This window comes from Trachurus japonicus, chromosome 20, assembly GCF_045865225.1.
Source record: "Trachurus japonicus isolate A0001 chromosome 20, Traja_1.0".
In the NCBI taxonomy this organism is placed as follows: Eukaryota; Metazoa; Chordata; class Actinopteri; order Carangiformes; family Carangidae; genus Trachurus; species Trachurus japonicus.
In genome coordinates this window covers 8,925,359-8,943,632 of record NC_140926.1, presented here as the reverse complement: position 1 = coordinate 8,943,632, position 18,274 = coordinate 8,925,359, and the positions used below count along the sequence as shown (strand labels likewise).

Genomic DNA, 18,274 nt, shown 5'->3' with positions numbered 1-18,274 from the left:
TTTTTTCCTGTGAAGATGAAAAGGGGGGGAGAAAGTTTGTTCAATATTTCAATTAGAAAGAGAATGAGTTTGAAGTGAGCTGAACTACACCCTGCTTGGCAGACATGTGAACAACCTCCAACACTTGACAAACTGCCTGCCAGGAAAAGTCAATCAACCCATTTCGCTTTGTTGTTGTGAGGTGTTTATCGGGAATTATTGGACAATTTTTTGGCTCGTTTGTCTCATTAGTGCTAGAAAATGACCCAGAAAGGCTCCAGACCTGAGATCAGTCGTGAAACACACAGGTATAAATCTAAGCCGCTGGTATTTTAATGAGCCATTTCCTCGATTTCACGTTTAAGTGCTCTGTGTATGTTCTATTGTTACTTTACAAATAACTTTTGGCAGAGAAAGATGTTACATATTTAGATTTAACTACCAAACTGTATACAATTAAATCTCTTGTCATACATTTGCTCAAGAACACACTTATACCTAGTGACCTCCCATTGTTTTATCCAGTTCATTTTAAAAACACAGTGATGGTTTATTGTCCAGTGACAGTTTATAATAAACCAATTTATTAAGTTGCTGATTTATTTCTATCGTTCAGCAGCTCCAGGTTGTGTTAGTTCATTGTGACATCAGTAAGAAAACACATACAAAGACAGGAATGTGCTAAAAATTCAGAAAACAACTTCATCAATTTGACAACACATGCTCTGCAAAAACTCACAACACCTGCAAATACACTAACGCTGAGCACATGCATTGTCAGACAGATTGATGAAGTTGTTGTTGAATTTGCAGAGCGTTGATCACTCAGGGCCACCGTAGTTCCAGCACACACTCCTCACACACTGTTCCTCTCTGTGTGTTTCAGGTTTCACCTACTTCTACAAGGGGAAGGAGTACTGGAAGTTCAACAACCAGTTCCTGCGAGTGGAGCCGGGCTACCCGCGCTCCATCCTCAAGGACTTCATGGGCTGCGAGCTGACGCCCATCGACCCCGCGCGTCCGCCGACCGACGACGGCAACACGGACGTGGTGATCGAGCTGGACAACGAGGCCAACACGGTGAAGGCGGTCGCCATCGTCATCCCCTGCGTGCTGGCGCTGTGCCTGCTGGTGCTGGTCTACACTGTGGTGCAGTTCAAGAGGAAGGGAACGCCACGCCACATACTGTACTGTAAACGCTCCATGCAGGAGTGGGTCTGAGACGTCGCACACACACACAGATAGACGACAGGGTGGGAGGAGGAGAGACTGGTGAAAACAGGATGACGCCCCCCCCCCCCTCCCCCACACACACACACTTTGACACAGAGGAGGACAAGTGGACTTTGGACATCTTTAGTACAACACACAGCCACGCCTCCTCTGTTTTGGGGTGATCTGACCTGCAGAAACAGCCTGTCTGTCGGCAGCCCTCGGACCTACAGCTGACTCTAACAACCCCCACCCCCCGGCCTTTTTAACAAACGGGGGCATAGAGGACAGTTTGAGGGGGGATCTTTGCCTGAAATGACCTTCAGTCCCAGTCAAAGAGGGAAAAAAAAAGAAAAAAAAAAAAAGAAACAGGAAGGTCGGCATCACTTTGTATCTCAGACACTTGACTTCTTGTCCCCTTCCTCTTTTTTCTTTCTCTGCCCGACTGCTCTTAATCCGAGTGAGGACTTTCAGGGGGACACGCTCTCTTCCCACAGGGCACACTGCATTTCATCCGTCATATCAGGTTGTTGAGTAAACAACGCTTTTCTATTCTCTGATCTCGGTGCCCCTCTTCCACTTCATTCTGCAGTCAAAAGATAAAAGTCTCAGATAAACCACTTAATTACATAAACAGTCCTCAGTCCTGTTTCTTTTCTTTTCTTTTCTCCTTTTTTTTATGTTTTTTTATGTCTAATTTTTTAAAAATCCTATTCTTTTAGAGAAAGAAGGTCCTCACTGTTCCCTTTAACACGCTCCTGAGGAAGAGACCAAACGAAACCAAATAAAATCTATTTCTCTCCAAAGAGGATCACATTTTATTTTCTTTCCTTTTGTTCTCATTTCAGTTCATCCTTCCTTCCTTCCCTTCTCTGGATCCTTGCAGCGATTAAGAGTCGGGGAGCTCTGACTGTTGTGGCAGTCTGTTCGAGACAGGGGCCAAATTATTCTGCAATATTTTAACTCGCCTTAATTATAGATCATACTACTTGTGCTTGGTTTTGCTGTTTTCTCTGTTTTGTTTTGTTTTTTCTTATTTGTTTTATTTTATTTTTTTGTATACCGCTGTTTTTTGTTTGTTTGTTTTTTCTTTGTTTGTTTGTAATAGAAGCTAATTGAGTGCTTCTTGTGATTGGTATTTCTGGATTTTATTACATTACCCAGAGTTCTCAGCACTGGCTTGCTGAGTGGTTCTGGACAGAAGTGGGGTCAGCCTGTATTCAGACTAATGTGATGTATCGTAACAAGATGTCGGAAGGTTTCTGGAGTAAAGCCACTATTTTTGTGTGTTAAGATTTTTTTTTGTTACTTTTAATATTTCCATATGACACAGGCTCATTAAGGACTTAACAGTCTTGTTATTGGATTTGCTGATGTGTTTTTATTTTTTAACGTCCTTGGCCCATGTTCCCCCTTAGTTTGAAGATGTGTGCATCCAGAGAGGTCACTCTGTATGTGAATGGACAGACCTGTTTTTTATTTTAAGAAAAAAAAAAAAGAAATCCTGTTGACTGCCTTGTTTGAGAGAGCTCACAGTTCCCAGAATGCTCTTGTCTCCTGACTGAGGACCCACAAAGTGAGACACCAAGTCAACATCAGTGCCTGTGTCAACGTGCATGCAAGCATTTACTGTACAAGCGGTTCTGCTCAACGTGGCTTTGGATCCCCTCAAAAGCTGAGGAGGAAGTTTTTCTCTTGAAAACCTTTTCGTTTATTTTTGTACATTTTAAATGTAAAAAACAAACCCCCGACCCTCCTCCAGGTACAATTAACGCTAACAAGATTTAAAAAGAAAGAAAGAAAGAAAAAAAAAAGATCCAGGTGGTACATCTTTGGGAGATGTGATGGTTGATTGATTGGCAAATGAAATTGGCCTCCAACACCGACCAATCATGAACAAACATGTCGTGTCCTCATTGTCCTGGCGAGCCGTCTTTGAATGTGCGTCTGTTTTCATGATCAAATGCTGGTTTTTCTTTCTTTCCTGTTTTCTGGTTAAAACAAATTGGACATCTCACAGTGACTTCTTTGTGTAAGACTTTGGGACAACGGAGAAACATGACCTGACAGAATGAATAAATTGATCAATATATGATTAACAGCTGTCGTCCAACTCATCTGTTCATCCGTGAAAATCTGCACACAGAGCGCCTCTGTGATGTTTGCATGTGTGAACTGCTGTGTATTTGCAGCTCTGTGGTACTTTTAAACACATTCAGGTAGAGCAGGTGATCAAACAGTACAGTCATCTCAGTGGTGCAGTGGTTAGCACTCTGATTCTGTCATCTAACCCTAACCCTACCCCTAAACCCGGGGCTGGGGCCTTTCTGTCTGAAGCCCCACCCCCCACGACCCTGCACACCTAAGTAGTGTAGACCAGTGGTTCTCAAACTTTTTTACATCAAGGACCCCTAATAGACCACGGAACCCCACTGGACAAAATTTTGAAACAAACTCCAGAAAAATGTCAAGAAATTTCAGGAAAAAAAATGTGGTGAAATTTTGAGAAAAAGTTGGGGACCCCCTTAAAGCCTCTCAAGGATCCCTGGGGGTCCCCGGACCCCACTTTGAGAACCACTGGTGTAGACAATGGATGGATGGACTATGACATATGCAAATGTATTCACTCAGGATCTGTTACATGACAAAAACATGGTTGTCTGCCTCTGCCATCTCTGTACAAAATGAGAGACATCTCTTCTGGCTGCATCTCTCAGTCAGTCTGGTTAGTTTTTATAAGGAAAAAGTTTGTTAGTTGAGATCATTCAGTCTCGGGACAGACAGGTACAGTTGTGTTAAAGTGTGATCATCAGATCTAAGCCGAGATAAGGTAACATGGCTGTTTGCGAAGTTCAGAGTTGCTGTAAATTAGGACATCGGCTCAAACCACGTTGAACTCTGAACCCCAGAGATTAAACCAGTCAGTGGTGGGAAGAGAGAGCTCAGCCCTCTTCTCAGTACTGTGTGCTGCTGTATTTTTGATTCATGACTGTGGCGTGATAAAAAAAGAAAAGATCAACGGCTCAGATGTACGAGTCCAGCGTCGCACCGCTGCCTTTTATTCCATCTACGGCCTGTGATGTTTATGCAAGCTTTGCTGGGACACATTTGACAACAAAGACAGAGAGAGTGAGGTCAAGCCAGTTGACTGACTGTGGTCACTGAGTTTGTGTGTGTGTGTGTTTCAGTTGTGCTGTGTAATACACTCTTATTTTAGGAATAACACTTCATTGGTTCTCATCACAGGACTGTTTGTTGGTGGAGCTGCCTCACTGCTTTTACACAAAGGCGGTATATGCTCAGCTATGTTTAGCCCGGTGCTTCCTCCCGAGGCTTTTTACTTATTGTCTCCTCTCCCTCCATCTCTGTAAATAAAGACCGCCAGTGTGTGGGATTGTCTTCTCACTCACACCTCCCAGGGTTGTGTGTACTGTATGTAACGGTCCCCTAGCAGTGATACAAGCCGTTTAGTGTTCAAATGTCAGCACTCTTCCTTCAGTGTGTGTGTGTGTGTGTGCAGGGCAGAGCACATGGAGCAGAGCGCAGTGTGGGTGTTAAAGAAAACAAGTAATAAGTTGGTCCACAAACCCCACAAAGCTTGGCCTGCCACGGTCTATCTGTGTCTCACTCCGTCTGGTTTATAATAAGTAAATCTCCTTCTGCTTCTTGACCCTGTGCATGCTCAGTGTGTGTGTGTGTGTGTGTGTGTGTGTGTGAGCATGTCAACATCACAACTGGAGCCTGGACAAGCCCCTGTGGGCCCTGCAGCCTCCTCTGTGCCTGCCAGGCTGAAACACTGCTGCTAAACTGACCTACACACTGGCCACAGGTGCTATTTTCATCCCTCCTCCTCCTCTTCTTCCTCTTCTTTCTTCCTCTTCTTCCTCCTTCCTCTTCCCCGACGTCATTGGCTCAAAAACATGAGTAATTACTATGTGAACCAAAGCAGCACATTTTCATTGAACCCCAGTCCAGTGCTCCAGTGCCACGTGCGCTGCCTAATCGCCGCACTTCGGTTAAAGACCACGTACGTTTCCCAGTGTTGGTTATTAGAGCGGCACAGTGAAGCAGCACAAAGGAGCTTGTTGAAGGTCGGCAGGGGTCAAGCTGCCAACTTGACCCGGATAAAAAAAAGGTTAGAAAACATAAGACCACACTCAACAGAGATGAATGGTTGTTTACTTGTGCTGTGTTTTGCAGCAGGAGGCCAATGGATCAATCACACTGCACCTTCAGCGCTGCCTGCTATTTTCTGTTCTGCGTTCATGGAGTTCGAGGACGTACAGTAGCTATACACTGGATGTGCGTCATCTCTCCCTCTCAGCTCAGGTTAGCTAAACTCCTCCTGGAGCTGAAGTGCATAAGTAGGCACAGAAGGTCTGTGAAGCTGTGCATTTTCCACATGTTGCCTCTGTGTGAGCGGAGCTGTAGGAAGAGAACTGTTCTACATTTACAGACTGTGGAAGCTTCTCTGGAACCAAAAACACATGAGAAAAAGTAAAAGCAGTGAGTTTATCTTCACCAGCTCAAGCTGCAGTTGTCTAATGAGTGTATTCCTACAGCAATCAGGAGTTAGTCCCTCTTCACCACTTGAACACCCACTGTGTTTGATTTATACTTGATCAAAGTTCAGGCTAACGTTAGCAGAAGTTAACGCTCCAGCAACCACAGCTAGACTCGTGCTCTGAGATTACAGTTGGCAGCCCTACTGGAAGTCTGATGAAGATGTTTTCCATGCATCCGATCCTTGTCTTGTTCATGCTCATGTTCATGCATGGTCCTCCTGACCCATCACTGCTCCCTGCAGCGATACATCAGCTCACAGTGCTGACATGAGCAAGAAACACAGGGTTTGAATGCACAGATGTTTAAAAATGAAACAGCTGAAACACTGTCTGTTGCCCAGTTTTTTGCACTCCCAGTTTGATCATATATCATCCTGAAACGTCATTCCTCCCACATTCATTCAGGGATCCTCCACCGTTCCCTCAATGAGCCAACAGAGTCGTGCAATGATTTGATTTTTTTTAAGTGATAGAATAGTTTCTGTCAGCGTGTGGATTGTGACAGATGAAAGCCATCTCCCAGTCTCCCTCAAATTCATTCAGAGGCAGACGTTCTGCAGCCTAGAAGCCACCTCTGTAAGGACAGGAGGATTAAGAAACACTAAAAAGTTTCTAACACGACGGCACCATGCAGAATGAAATTGAATGGGTGAATCAATGACACCTCTCCTCGGCAATACAGCAGGCTCTACATCTACAAAGACGTCCCCCATTTCTGTGTCTGCTGGCTTTGAACGAGCCGCTCGGACCAGACAGTCCCGTAATCTGTTTCCAATTTCTATCATTTCCATCATTGGTTCCAAATGGTTTTTCGACCGCAGTACACCTTCTTGCTGAAAACTGCTTAGGATAACACCTCCATGCATATGAAAACACAACCCAGGGCACACACAGGGTACTTTCCAGACCCTCAAATGAGACACATTATAGCTTTGTTTAAATTATTTCTGCACTGCTGTTACAGTATTACACTCTTTGTTTTAATAATTGCTGACATTTTTCTGTATGTTTAAACTTAAAATTGTGCTATAGAGAAAGGTAAAAATCTTGTACTACAGTATACTCCTCAATGAAGGGACAAAATCTGTTGTGTGCAATATTCAATTGAGTCATAGAGCTGGGCTGACTCATGTTGCCACCCTCACACATCCATTGTACAAGCCCCCGTGGGCCTATTCCTTCTCTTCTCCTGCACAGGTCACAAGTTCATGTTTCGAAGGGGTCATAGAGAGAAAACCACCCCCGGGAGGTTCCCAGTTTTCTGCTGTATTTCAAACCACGCTCTCAGGAGAAGGGCATCACAAACACACACACATCCACACACATACACAATGTGACCCTGACCGCCTCTGAAACTGAGCTCAAAGTTAAGGTCAACAAAAGATGCTTTACTTTTCTTGTTGCTGTGCGAAGAAAATCTCCAAAATGTCAAGTTTACAGCCGCCCAGGAAAATCAGCTTTGACCTTATGTTGACCTTAAACACAATATATTCAGTTTTCTGAAGGAGCTTCACCTAACTTAAAAACTCTGAAGATTCTCTCAGCCCACACAAAAATGTAATCTGTGAAACTTCAAGCATATTTCTATACAGTATATCTCTGCATAGTTAAACCGTTGGGTATGTTGTTCTAATAACTTATCTCCATAGGAAGGGAGTTGTTATTCAGGCTGACGTCAAACCAACACTCAGTGCTTTCAGATAGCATCTCTGTGTACCAGGCTGCAGTCCCAGATGACTTGTCGCCCGTGCCTTTACCCTCCACTGTCCTCTGGCTCTCATTAGTGAAGCAAACACATTATCCACACGGACTTCCATATAGACAGGAGGTAGGAGGAGATGGAGAGCGGGAAGTAATGATCCGCAGTGTCCAGGTGAAATGAGCTCCATTAATCATGCCATTGATTGGTCAGCTGCAGAAGCCCCTGCAGAAGTGTGGGGACTGCACTGATTTTGGTTAACTATAAATGATATGTTTTGACTGTGGAGGAATGGTCTTTGTGGAAACGACTCTTTTCTCGATCTGTTTGTGTTTTTTGGTCTGCGGAGGAGCGGTCGATTACCTGTCGCCTTGTAGATGAAGAAGAACTGGGCTTGAAAACTTCTTCCATCCAGCGCTCATTCAAAGAAACAAAACCCCCCCAAAAAAGCCATTTGGCTCAAAACTTTTAAATCTCACTCTCTCCACATCACCACCTTAGCTCCTTCTTCTTCTCCCCTACTCCCTTCCCCCGGTGGACTTTCTGCAGTGCCAAGATATCATATCATGAACTTTTCCATTTTTTATTGGCCTGAGTCCAGAGGGGGAGTGAGAAGGCTCTTTCTCTGATTGATATCCACCTTTCAGAAAGATGTATGAGATTTTAAAATGAGAGGCCAGAGAGACCATTACTATGCATCATCTGTCAAAGTATTAAACAGATCTGCAAACATGGGAGAAGATGTTGTTATTTTCTGTGAGGGACTGAAGGAGTACAGTCAAACAAAATCTGAGATCGCATTAGAAATGTGCAGTAAATACAATAAAACAGCAGTGTTGTCATTTCACACCAATCTCTGAATTGTTTTCTTGAGCAGTTGTGTCTGGTTGTTGCCTCAGTGCCAACGACAAAGTGGAGCACATTAAAGAAATAACTCACTCTGAGTGATTACTTTCATTTCAAAATTAAGAAATTGAACTTGGACTTCAAACAGCTTTCATCTGAAACTGTATTAGCATTTCACCCACCCGGCTGGCTGACGTGGCAACGCTGAATATGAAGCCATGAAACCTGAAGTGCACCTGCAGAAAGAGATTTCCCCTCACTGTGGAAATCAGAGGTCTAAATTTATCATTTACGTTTGTTGGAAACAAAGAGCAGGATTTTCTTTGGGCTTTCCATCAAACACCAAACCCTCCTCCTCCTCCTCCTCTCTCCTGTTTCCCCAGCGATGACTGATAAGATAACTGTGTGTCCTTTGGTCAGTGTGATAGAGCTCTCTGCATTGATTCGCTGAATGCCTGCCAACTGTTCTGAAATGCATTTACTTCATTTTTAATGATTTCTGGCTCTTTTCTTTACACAGTGATCACACGTTTTGAAAAAATACAAGACTGAGGAACAAGAGGGAAAGAAAAGCCGCTGAGACTCAGTGGTGTGTGAATGAGAGGAGACAAAATCTCTCCAAAAGTTTTCCATTTGTGTTGAACAATAAGACATTAAAACAAGATTTACTCTCTTTTTTTCCCAGAAACTGGTTGGATTTGTCACACAAAAACACTCCCTGGAATATTTTGGTGATTTTATTTAAACTTTTCTTTTTCTTTTTCTTCAGATATGATGAATAATTTCAGGATGCAGGTGTAACAAAAGTGCTCCTTCTTATTACTATTGTATACTCTCAGATGCTTGCTATTAAGTGAAAAGCACATAAAGTGTGCATTATTTCTGTGACTTTCAGCATGTTGTGAGATTTTATATGAATGAGCTACGTCCCCAAAAACAAACCTGTTGTGCCTCTAATTCAGACGGCAGATTCAGCTGGATGCAATCAATCCTGACGAGTGAACAGCTGTGTTCAATTAAACTCATGCTATTTCAATAGAGACTGTTACTGAAGCGTCACTACAAGCGTCAGCCCTCGTTTGTAGCTTTCTTCATGTGGAGACCAGCAAGTCTATACCTGTGTGAGCCCACTGAGCAAAGCCACATAAGGTAAACTTGATATATTTGTATTGAGCAATTCGATTCTGACCATACTTAACAGTGTATGTGTCTCAACTTGTCCTTGTTGTTCCCGACATAAAAGCATCGTGGCCCACATGTGAAACATCTAGGGGTGGTCGAGCGGTTAGAGCACATTGTATTGTATTGTTTGTTTTTTTTGTATTTTTATTTAGCACATAAAAGATGTATAAAACAGCATATTAAAAAGTGGAACGACAACAACAAAAGACATACAAAGTATACAGTAGATAAAGCAAATGTGCTGGAGAAACCAAAAAAACCCCTAAGGGCTTGTCAAGTGGTCCTCCAAAAGATAAACATTCAACATAAATTTAATTTACAGAATGAAAAACAACATAAAACAATTAAAAAAAGAGAAAATCAATATTGTGTGAAAATTCAAGATAAACATTTGACATACATTTGTTAAGATAAGCATTCAACATAAATTTATAAAGATAAACATTCAACATAAATTCAGTTTACAGTTATGTGAAAAACATAACAATTAGAAAAAGAGAGAGAGAAAAACAAAAGTGATGTAAAAAGTATGTGGAATTATGCATTGCTCAATTGGGCCAATAGAAAGTGAATTGTTTGTTTCTTAAATGAATTTATGCTTGTGCAGTTTCTAAGGTGGATTGGTAATGCATTCCAAAAACAAAGTGTCATAATGTTTCTACAACCAAATCCATTTGACTAACCATGATCTGGATGATTGACAGTCTTGACAGACACCTTGATGACGATTTTGGGATAACATCCTCAGAGTAAGTGAGTGAGGAGCAAGCAGCAAAATCAATTCTAAAACTATCAGATAAAGAATGAGAGGCACAAACACTTACATACTGGAGCATTAGAAATCATCTGTATTATGTGAAGTACATAATGAAACATGGACTCTCGAATAGATGCTTGTGGAATCTGACAAAAGAGAGGAGCAAGAGAGGAGAAGGCAAAAATATGAGTCAATCCAGAGTCGCATCAGTGATGCCAACACAACAGTTTTCTCAGACGGCTGATTAAGACACTGAGGTCCACTTTGTCAGAGGCTGAGCTGAGGTCAAGGAGGATTAAAATGGAGTAGGTATACAGTCTGCATCAGCTGCAAGTAATAAGTCATCAGTGACCTTGACCAGAGCCGCCTCAGCGCTGAGCAGAGAATAAAAACCAGATTGACATCTTTTTAAAAATGTGTGTGTGTTTTTAACTACTGAATAGAAAAGGCAGCAGCGCTGGATCTACAGTGACCTACAACATAGAGTGTTTCATTAAGGGTTAAACAGAGGCACATTGGATGATGGAGAGCAGGCGGTGAACGCTAAAATATCAGGAATGAACATCAATTAATTTCTGCTTTTAAAAACCAAGTGGGAAGCATTAGTCAGCAGATGAAAATATTAGCATGATTGCATGTTTCAGACAGGGTCAGCGAGGGCTTGTTTCTGGTTTTTGTCTTCCTCCTTCCTTGGTTTCCTCAGTACATTAGATGCAACTCCCGTTTAGTCAACAGGAAACCATAGGAGGATTTTGCTAAATGTCTGTGTTTTGACCTTTACAGTCGTGGTGGATGCATGAGCGTGAGAACAAAATATAGAAATATAAGTTTATTGTTTTTTCACAGCTTCCTTTGACAGTGATAAAGTTTTATCAGCAGGAGACACGGGATACAATCTCTTCATGTTGAACACGACCATTTCTGAGGACCTCAGCAACAAATCTGCTAAATCAACACAGTCCAGACGTGCTCCATTTTTCTCTCTTTGGTGATTATTTTCAGTGAGTGGAAACCCAGGCTCAGGAAGTGTTGCACATTTCAAACAGTCCAGAGAGGCTGGCTGCACAGCAACCCGCCTTATTTGCTTTCCCTCCCTTTGTCTCGAGCCTTGATGTGAGGAGGGGGGGAAATGCGAGGGGCCCCCGCTCTAGGACTTTATTTTAGTGCTGCAACCATGATGGACCCCTGTTAGTGTCTACAGACAAGTTTTCTTTCCTGTGCTCAGCAGAATTTTTACTCAAATCTCAGGCAATTACGATAAGATCTGTGGGATTTCATTAGCCTCAGTCAAACACGTCGTTAATATCAAACAAAAACATGTTATTCTCATACGCAGACTTCCACAGGGACTAGGCCTCTCAGGGACACATAAAGAGGAGGACGTGGGGGTTAAAATAGGATGACAGCCGGCTGTATGAGACAAATGACTGTGGGAAAGACAGGGAGCTCCATAAAGCAGTCAACCTGATGTAAGGGCTCTTTACAGAGGAACTGTGGGCTGTGGCCTTGTAAAGCAAAGTGCATGTTATGTATGTTGTGTTGTATGATCACAAAGGAACTGACGAAAGGCGATGAAGGGAATAACCACAGGGTGTTCCACCTCCAGGACGAATGGTCAGTGGCCTGAATATCCTGAAATATGATTGTTTGAGTGCATTTGTGTGTGTATCTGTCCAAATGTCTGTGCTTTCAGGGTGACACATGGTGCATCACACACAACGACAAACACACACACACACAGCATGTTACTGTACATGTATGGTTCATAAATCAGGTCACCTCACAGACTCACAGCAGTTCACATGTAATGTCTACAGTTACATAAACAACCACGATGTCTAAGATGCCATTTATAATTTATCCTCTTAAAGCATAGGCTGTGTTTTTAGACCTCATTTGCATGCATTTACATATGTAAATATAACAAGCTTACTGTAAAACCAAAATGCATTTAGGCCCTATAAGACATCCTATAGCCTATCTAAATGTGTTTGTTTTTTTGTTGGCGATTAAAACCCAACCTAAACGAGGCTACATCTAAAACATGGTCATTATATTTCTCCTGTAAACTGGTGGATTCATTCATTGTTGATCATTTTTTATTATAGGGCAGCTCATCCTACTTTGTTTTATATTGAAGTCTTTTTTTTTTTTTTTGAAGTGCAGACCCTGCCAGAAGGTAGGCTACAATCTTTACCTGGGAGGCGCCATTTTGTAGCGGGAAAGGTAACAAAGGTAACCACACCCGCATGCGCAGATGGAGCAGGAAAAGAAACAGAGGAAGAGAGAGCAGGTGGTTTGCTTTGAATTTTCACGTGGATATTCAAAAACTGGAATAGTAGCCTACTCCCTTTTTCTTTCAACCTGTGGAGTATAATGGAGGAATGGGCGGAGAGTTTGAGTCTTCAGCTTCAAAAAGGTAAGATAACATTGCTGCTGTGCTGGTTCTGCTGGTTGGCTAGCTGCTGCTGGTCGATGGTGATGATATGTATCGTTTGTGCGTCATGTGTTGATGAGAAACGCGAAATGAACGCGATATTTTACTTCTAGATGCTTAAACGGAGCTAACGAAGTCAGCTTGTAGCCTCATGCAAGTTTTTGCTCTGTTATTTGGTAGTATGGTACACAAACGTGTGTGCGTCACCGTGAGACAACCTGATGGTTTACAAATATTGAATTATGATTAGGAACAAGCATAATGCTGGTGCACGCTTTACACCACATGACTCTAATCATGGTGTGTTAGAGCCTCTTATGAATACACATCAGTGTCAACCTCTGAATGATAATTTCTATATAAATGCATTGTGTCTTATATTTATGATAGGCTAGATGCTGGCATTTGTGGATTGCTTTAATTAAAATGTTTACTGTGTGACAAACAAGAAATGTCAGACAAATTAAAAGCATAGCAGTTGGACAGAAAAACCTGCTAATAGACCCAAATCACAGAAAGAAAGGGTGACTTGATCATTTTACCTCACATATTCATAATTACTTTAAGTTATTTGGACAGGTGGGTGCAGATGTGCATGGACTCTTTTAGAGGTTGATGTGTATCATGTGAGTGAGCCTAATGAAATGCACCACCTGCTGTAGTTTAGCTCTGGATGAAATGCTTGGAGAATATGAGAGAAAGTAACAAGCAGCATGTCTCTGGTGGCTCTGGTGAACTTTTATCTGATCAAAACGGCCTATTCTGACTGTACTGACAGAAATGAGCCCTTCATTCAGTATTTCAGAATGAATAATGGAAGCTTCATTATTAATGGCTCACCGGCTGCCGTGATGAATCTGACAGTGCACCACAGATGGCCCTTTGTAGGGAAACATTAAAGTATCTGAGAACAGCCATTCACCCGGCCTCTACTGTAGGCCGGCTGCAGCTCTCTGTTGTCACCTGTACAGCAGGACAGAGACACGTCTGTTTGCAGTGTGGAGCGGAGCTGTGGAGAGTGTGTATTTATAGTAAGCAGCTGTGTTAGTGGTGAGTAGCTGTGGCTCCCTGACAGAGTTACTTAGCAAACCCCTGTGGGCGCAGACTATCTATCCCTTTTACAGGGAAGTCATTATAAGAAGTGGATTATACACGACAGCAGAATCTCATTTCCAAACCTCTCAGGAACGCAGGCTGAAACGTTTGGATTAAAATACTTGGGTAGAGCTTATCCCAAATATAAAACATAAATTTGCACTCAATCTGAAATGCTCTGTAGAGTTTAATTTTTTAAATCTGAGGCTTCGTGTTTATCAATAAGTAAGATGTATTTCTCAGTGGACACACTCGACTGTGTGGATTCAGCCTGGACTCCGAGCCAAAGCCTCGGCCCTGACTTCTTGTTTGATTACTGAGAGTATCTCAGCTTCTGATATGATTTAATCTCTCCTCTAATCCCACAGCACACAGACACTTTGACCTCCCAAATGTGACGAGACAATTATCCAGCCATCTAATTTCCTCAAGGCATCACTGATGTCAGGACAGTGGATTACAGACAGTATACAAAATCTAATCTGAATGTGTTAAGATTACATTTATTTTAGTGTAAGCATAGTGATTTAGCAAAGCACCAGGTTTTTTATGATAATGTAAATCCACTTTAATCAGCTGAACCTTGTGGTTAATAACTTTAACGTCAAAATGTCAGTTATCCAACGAACCAAACATCTTTAGCACGAGGTCATTTCTGAAGTGATCCACTGTGAAAGGTTTTATAAAAGAGTCATGACATGAAAAGAAAAAGGCGGCTTCTCTAGCCTGTGCTGTACTGAAACCCAAACAGCAGTGTGTGTGTGTGAGTGTGTGTGTGAATGGGTGAATGCGGCTTGTAGTGTAAAGCGCTTTGAGTGGACCAATACAACTAGAAAAGCCCTGTATAAATATAGCGCAGCCTATTTTCCATCTACAATACCAATCAATACACTACCACAGCACAACTGGGACACAACCAGGGCTGTAAACTAACAAATAGTTTCACTATTGATTGATCTAATGATTAGATTTTTTTTTTCATGAATGGATCAACAGTTTGGCTTCAGGAAACTGTGTTTTTCTTTATTTGCTGACATTTTAGAAAGCAAAGGTGAGAGCAAATGTCAAATCCCTTGTTTCATCAGACCAACAGTGCAGAGGCTAAAGATGCTCAGAATTACAATGATAGAAATACAGCAAATTTTATATTTAACACTAGAGCATATAATCTGTGTAATGTGAAAATGGCGCCGCCCATGAATGATTCAGTGCTGTTATAGGGTTGCTGGAGGTGTTTCAGATATTTATTTCTAAGTTCAGGTCCCTGACAGATGGAAAAAGCAGGTGTTGTCTTGTTGGTTGGGCTCTGGATGCTTAATGACCCTATGAAGAAAGACAAAGAATGACTTATACCCGCAGTAAGGACAGTATGACAAATGCATTTCATGTCTATGTTAGAAGTAAGATTATCATCATCACTAAGAAAGCATAAATCATCTTCCATCATAGCATTTTCAGTATTCAGTCAACATAAGCAGGGAACAGGGGCAGAAACACCAACAGACAGCTGTTTATGGTTTTGCAGTTTTCTCCCTCTGTCTTTTGTTGACCGTCCTTGAAGTGTTCTGTCTTTCCATCTCCTCCGCTCCTACCCAACATCTACTGTATATGCGACACCTACACACTCCATAAACAGCAAGCACTTCAATGACAGTCAGTGTATGTGTATGTGTGTGTGTGAGACTGAGGGTATGTAAAGTTGAGATTGTGAATAATCATTAGCCTCGTGTTTCGTATACAGGAGCTAACTCATTTATTGCGCTGGCAAGTTGTCCGTGTGTTTTCATATTGATAATAGGAATTACTGCAGATAGTACGAATACCAACCCACCACATGTTTCCAGTACTGAGTTGTTCAGATTCTTTCGCATGTAGATAAACTGGTTATTTTCCCATAAATCTGCTCTTTTTCGGCAGTTTATAAAGAAACATAAAACAGGAAGTTGCCCCCAGGTCCTGACCCAAGTGGTGACCTACCTGGACTGTAAACTATAAATTATTATGGATTATTAGGGTACATTTGGACAGAATGTGTCTAGATAACTAACTTAATTGTACCGTATTGTATTGTATTAGGCTATATTGTATTGTGTTATGTTAGCTAATACTGCAGCTATGTTTCAGGTTTGTCATTTTTGGAGGTGATGCACCTGATTATTAACCGATGATTATGATGAAAGAACACCTCCAGTATATTTTCTCTGACCCGACCACTCCATGTGTTATTGCTGCAACGCTGCTGAACAGTGTAATAAAGATAGTTACCTTTCATCTGAATCAGGTCGTTCGTACACACTGGAGTGCTCACTTAAGCTCAACGCTGTCACAAAAAGTACCCGTCAGTGGGAGAGGCTAATTAAAAACGATACTAATTCTAACACTGACTACGGATCATATCTGTGGCGATCTGTGCATTGCGTCAAAAGCAATTAAAAGGAAACTGGATGAGCTAAGTTGGCTTTTGTTCCCCAGTCAGTTTAATTAGTATGATGAATAGTGTAAGAACCAGGATCTAAATACCATTCAGCACAGAACTCATAAGACGAGTCTGAGAAAAACGCTTTGTCCTTTATTTCCAACTCTGCAAACGGCCCATAACCCCCCCCCAGTAAAGGAAACACAGATTGTTTCATTGAGCAGCTAATGAAGATACAGTCAACATATAACCATCTGTAATTATTATATCTCATCTGTAGAACTGTTGTGTTGAGCGTGTTCACTCTCCCTGAGGTCTGAATAATTCAGACTCGCCGATTCCTGAGGTTCTGTGGTCACTCCGGACCTGAAGTGGATTCATAATGAGTCACTCTGTTGCATCATGACTTTTATAACTACCTTTCTGGTACAATGGGCATGAATGCAGAACACATCAGTGTGCATTTCAGCGAGAGAGAGAGAGAGCAGGAGGAGGAGTAGGAGGAGGAGGAGGACGTCTCATTTACTCATTTCTCTGGAAATATTGATCCGACCCGACCGTTGGAGTGGTTTCCATGTTATACAAATTGTTCTGTAATGGGCCCAGTTCTGAGGAATCCTCTGCTCATGTTTCAGTGATTCCCCTCAGTAATATCTGTAGAATGTAAACAAGGTGTTTCCCATGATTCATGTGTTGAAACTGCATGAGTTCCTGTGAGTGCCAAAAATATTGACATTATCATGTTGTTTCTATTCAGGAAATTAAGACAGACAGCGCATTACATCAATGTTTTCTTTAACGTTTTGAGTATTGTTATTTTATATGCACACCATGTCAATATTTGTATCAAACATCTCTACATTTATTGCTTCAGACAAGGGCTGGGCAACATGATATCGAATCAAAACAACATTATGATTACTTAAATTTTTGCTCTCCTTAAAGCTGGCATATCTTATCTTTGTGATTTAAAAAAAAAAAAAAAAAGAACATATAGATGAAGTATTTTTGGTCAGTCTCATGTAATAATATGAATTTTAATACCGTATTTCCTCAAAAAATAGCCGGTATTCAATTAATTCATGGATATCAGTCATGTGACGTTTTTGTTGTGAGCACCATCTTGAGGACCTACCGGGGACCTATAATTAATTTGAGACATAATGTTGATTAAAATACGACTTTTATCGATTTATAAATTGCATCATTTAGCACATCTGCAAGTCACTTCTCTGCTGTTTTGACAACCCCCCTCCCGGTCGTCTGCATTTGTTTTCAACCAAGCCTTTGATAATCAATCAGTGGATTGATGGATTATCATATTACGATGTGTGTTATAGTCTTATCTGTCATAAACAAGAGATTATGGTTTACGGAGCACAGTCTGGGCCGGAGACGGACTGGAGACAGACCGCAGCGCATGCTGTGGAAATGCTCTGATTGACTTGAATGGGAGCGAAGTGCTAAAAAATGGAGTGATTTAGAAATAAAGGCCTCCCTCAAATAAAAGCCTGCCTCAATAAAGGCCGGGTATGATGAACTGCTCAGTTTACCCCTCCATGTTGCAGACAGGAAGGGGCGGAGTCACATGACTTCACAAGAGGTAAATTAGGAACATTATTAAGAGGATTTTTAAAAAAAATAAGAAACCACAGACAGAAGGGCAAGATTACATCGGTCAGAGGTTCTGAATGTTGGCTTTGATTAATTTTCAATTAATTACCCAGTGCTGTACTTCAGACAATTTCCACTCTCATTAGTTATAAAGGCAGATACACAGCGCGGTGATGGAGAGGCTGAAATGAGTGAAGGCAGATGGGGGGGTAATCATTTAATAGCAGGACAGATGCTGATGCTCCTTCATACGAACATCCCCCAGGTCCCTTTAAAGGGAGAGTGCAGAGGAAAACATATGAACACACACTGTCCTAAACAGTCATGTAGGACATCTGCACTGACAAATGAGTCAGAAATTATCTTTGGATTTACTCCCCCGCCCCTCCCTCACATGATAAATGATGCATGGTGATATCCAGCCGGCCACTCAGACAAATGGAATACATGTCCTCTGTGTGTTTGTGTGTGT

At 41.8% G+C, this 18,274-nt stretch overlaps 1 protein-coding gene across 2 annotated transcripts in view; it reads left to right on the top strand.

Moving 5' to 3' along the window:
* Nucleotides 1–3,290, top strand: part of mmp16a (matrix metallopeptidase 16a (membrane-inserted)) — a 75,374-nt gene extending 72,084 nt beyond the window's left edge. The window contains exon 10 of one of the 2 annotated variants that reach the window (XM_085764077.1): nt 866–3,290. In XM_085764077.1, the coding sequence (XP_085620203.1) occupies nt 866–1,200 (335 nt within the window). In that variant the 3' untranslated portion in view covers nt 1,201–3,290. The remainder of the gene's footprint in view (nt 1–865) is intronic. The other variant, XM_085764076.1, reaches the window with a different exon arrangement.
* Nucleotides 3,291–18,274: the final 14,984 nt, after the last annotated feature.